Source organism: Gekko japonicus, unplaced genomic scaffold (assembly GCF_001447785.1).
Source record: "Gekko japonicus isolate JY-2015 unplaced genomic scaffold, Gekko_japonicus_V1.1 scaffold1906, whole genome shotgun sequence".
Classification (NCBI taxonomy): Eukaryota; Metazoa; Chordata; class Lepidosauria; order Squamata; family Gekkonidae; genus Gekko; species Gekko japonicus.
The window spans coordinates 351,452-355,107 of NW_015171561.1; the positions used below are offsets into that span (position 1 = coordinate 351,452).

The 3,656-nt window shown below is 42.7% G+C and overlaps 1 protein-coding gene across 1 annotated transcript in view; it reads left to right on the forward strand.

Annotated features, from left to right (window-relative positions):
• Positions 1-633: 633 nt before the first annotated feature.
• The window catches only part of LOC107117591 (trefoil factor 2-like), a gene marked incomplete at its 3' end in the record, with an annotated part of 6,405 nt that continues 3,382 nt past the window's right edge, over positions 634-3,656 (forward strand). Inside the window, exon 1 of the mRNA XM_015419738.1 lies at positions 634-682. Coding sequence (XP_015275224.1) covers positions 634-682 — 49 coding nt within the window. The remainder of the gene's footprint in view (positions 683-3,656) is intronic.

The following is a 3,656-nucleotide window of genomic DNA, read 5'->3' on the forward strand; positions in this document are numbered from 1 at the left end:
TTTAAGTATCCTTAGATTTTGCCATTGATATATAGATTGAACAAATTTGAAGAATTGTTTAAGGAGCTGTGGTGGCTCAAGTGGTTAAGACGCTGAACTGCAGGCTGTGGAAGGTCGGTAGTTCAGCAGTTCAAGACCTGAGTGCCGCATGACGGAGTGAGCGCCCATCTCTAGTTCCAGCTCCTGCCAACCTAGCAGTTCAAAAGCAAGAAATTGCAAGTAGATAAATAGGTAACACTTCCGTGGGAAGGTAACAGCGTTCCGTGCACCTTGGTGTTTAGTCATGCCGGCCACATGACCACGGAAATGTCTTCGGACAGTGCTGGCTCTTCGGGCATTTTGAAACCCTAGAGTCGGATTCGACTGGCTTTCGAGCAAGGGAACCTTTACTTTAAAGAGTTGTTTAAAACATAGTTAAAAAGCATATAAAACATACAAATATTGGTAAGGAAAGAGGGGCCATTGAGGGAATGCTGAATGAAATGAAAAATCTTCACCTGCTGGTAGAAGATGGCAGCAGAAGAGGAAGACAAGTGTCCCTGGAGAGAGAGTTCCAGAGCTTTGGTGCAATGACCAAGAAGGCCCTTTTCCAGGTTACCAGAGGCAGGGGCATCTGAAGCAGGGCCTCTGAAGATGACTGTAATGATCAAGCAGGTTCAAAAAGGATTAGGTGCTCCTTCAGGTATGTTGGTCCCAAAACATATAGGGTTTTGAAGGTCAAAACCAGAACCTTGAATTGTGCCCAGAAACAAATTGGAAGCCAGTGTTGATGGGCCACTTCCGTCAACATCCTGGCTGCTGCATTCTGAACCAATTGAAGTTTCCAAACACCTGTCAAGGGCAGCCCCACGTAGAGCATATTGTACCGGATCCGCTTCAAAGTGCTGGTTCTTACCTTTAAAGCCCTATATGGTCAGGGTCCGACCTACCTGAGGGACCACCTTTCCCCAAGAGCACTTCGGTCGGGGATGCAACATCGCCTGGAGATTCCAGGCCACCGGGAGGTAAAGCTTGCTGTGACCAGGGCCAGATCTTTTTCAGTGGCAGCCCCCACCTGGTGGAACGAGCTCCCGGAGGAGATCAGGGCCCTGCGGGACCTTCTGCAGTTCCGCAGGGCCTGCAAGACGGAGCTTTTCTGCCAGGCTTTTATATAGGGGCCGCCACTTCTACTACTACCAACACTGAAACAACAGGGTTGGGAGCGGCCCCCCGAAGAACGGCCATAAATTTGCATGGCACTGATGCTGCTGGACTGGCTTGGACCATCGATAGGACAAATTCACCTAAGGAAATGATTGCTACCATCCTCAGAGACCATCTTGTCTGCATGGAGCACTTTATCTGTTTGTGTGATCTAATGGTTTTACTGTTTTATATTGTGTTATGTATGGGCTTATGCCCCTGTGTAAGCCGCCCTGAGCCCGTTCGCAGGGAGGGCGGGGTAAAAATGCAAATAAATAAAAAAAAATAAAAATAATCTAACCTAGATGTAACCAGGGCATGAACCACAGTGGCCTGCTGGTCTTTTCTTCTGGGAAAGACTGTAGCTGGCTAACCAATCAAAGGTGGTAAAAGACACTCTTGGCCACAGATTCCATCTGCTTATACAGTGGTTGTCCTGGGTCCAAGAGCAGGCTATGGACCTATTCCTTCATGGGAAGTGCAACCCTATCCAGAATGGGTGACGCCTTAAATCCCAGGTGAGGCCTTCTGCCTACATTACATATGCATAGAAGTATATTGATTTCTTAGAATCATAAAGTTGTCTACATTGTCAAGGAAGTGCACACACCTAACAGGTGACAGCTTAGAGATAAGGGGACTGTTAAAATATTTAACAAGAGGTGAGGGCAGCAACCTCTACTGATAGTATAGAAGAGCTATGACACAAACCAAAGACAACTCCACCCTCCTGCCTACCAATAAAAGCAACGATGCCCTTCATTTTTCAGTATTTTTTCTCCTTGGGGGGGGGATGTGTCTCTGATTTGCTTTGTGAGGCATTATGCTGTGTCCATAGCAACTGATACTAGGGTTGCCAACCTCCAGCTGGATATCTCTAGCTATTACAATTGATCTCCAGGCAATAGAGATCAGTTCCCCTAGAGGAAATGGCTGCTTTGGAGGTTGTATTGTACCCTGCTGAAGTCCCTCCCCTCCCCAAACCCCGCCTTCCCCAGGTACCATCCCCCATAATCTCCAGGCATTTCCTCAATCAAAGCTGGCCACCCTAGCATATGCCAGGCCAGAATGAAGATGCCCAATGTCTTAACTAGAAGAGGTGCAAGCAAATGTGTGTGCAAAGTCAGATCAACAACAGGCCAAAGCTCATCTCCACCTAGTTCCACCATTTGGCTTTGTGTCCTGGAACAATGTGAAAATGCTACAAAGCCAGCCAGCTGATGCATTTGAGCAGTTCACCAAATGATTGGCTGCCTGGGAACCAGCAAGCAGAACGTGAGCAGAAGTAGCATTAGTACTCTGCCCCAAACTATGCATCTTTCCCACAAAAATCCTAAGTGAGGGGCTACTTGGCTTTAAAACTGCTAACACAAAGCACACCCACCTGGGAATGGTAAGTCAGCATGGCAGCCGTTTGTCTGTTGGGTTGTATTTATTTCATTACATTTCATTATCCCTGCCCATCAGCCATGAGTTGGTAAGCACTATGCTTGTCTGTGAAGAAGTGGACTTGTTTGAATGGGATGCTCAGGGTAGCAGGAGGACTGGAAGCTGAGTGTCCCTAAGAAGGTACAAAGATACTCTACCTACTTAAAAGTGGGTTGGGAAGGGATCATCTCTGTTTGGATGACTTCGAATTAAATTGAACACTTTCAGACAAATTCTCCTGTCTTGAATTTTCTTGAAAATATGTTCTCCTAATTCTTTTCCCTCCAGTATTATCTATTATTGGTACAATTTTATAAATGCATGTTAGGCATGAAAACAAAGCACAAAACTAGTTGATGCTTCAAAAGCTATTACATATAAAGAAAATATGTATAAAATGTTCTATAGATGGTACATAACTCCTGATAGAATAGCAAAATCAAATAGTAAATGCTCTAATATTTGTTGGAAATGTCAAAGTAAAATAGGATCCTTTTTCCATATGTGGTGGCATTGTTGTATTACTAATGAAATACCATGAAATAATTCAAAAAATCATAGGATGTGCGATACCATTTACACCAGAAGTATTGCTTTTGAGTATACTACCAAATAATTTTGATAAAAATATTAGATACTTGATGGTTTATTTTACTACAACAGCGAGAATTTTATATGCAAAATATTGGAAATCAACTGAAGTACCAAAGAAACAAGAATATATCAATACACTGATGGAAACAGCAGAAAGTGATAAATTATTGATGAAAGGATCTACAAATTACACATTTGATAAGACTGAATGACTTATTGATAATACTTTTAAGACAGTAAACACTGGTTTATAATTTTAAAAATGCAGCTTTAGATACAGAACTCAAGAAACAAGAATATATCAATACACTGATGGAAACAGCAGAAAGTGATAAATTATTGATGAAAGGATCTACAAATTACACATTTGATAAGACTGAATGACTTATTGATAATACTTTTAAGACAGTAAACACTGGTTTATAATTTTAAAAATGCAGCTTTAGATACAG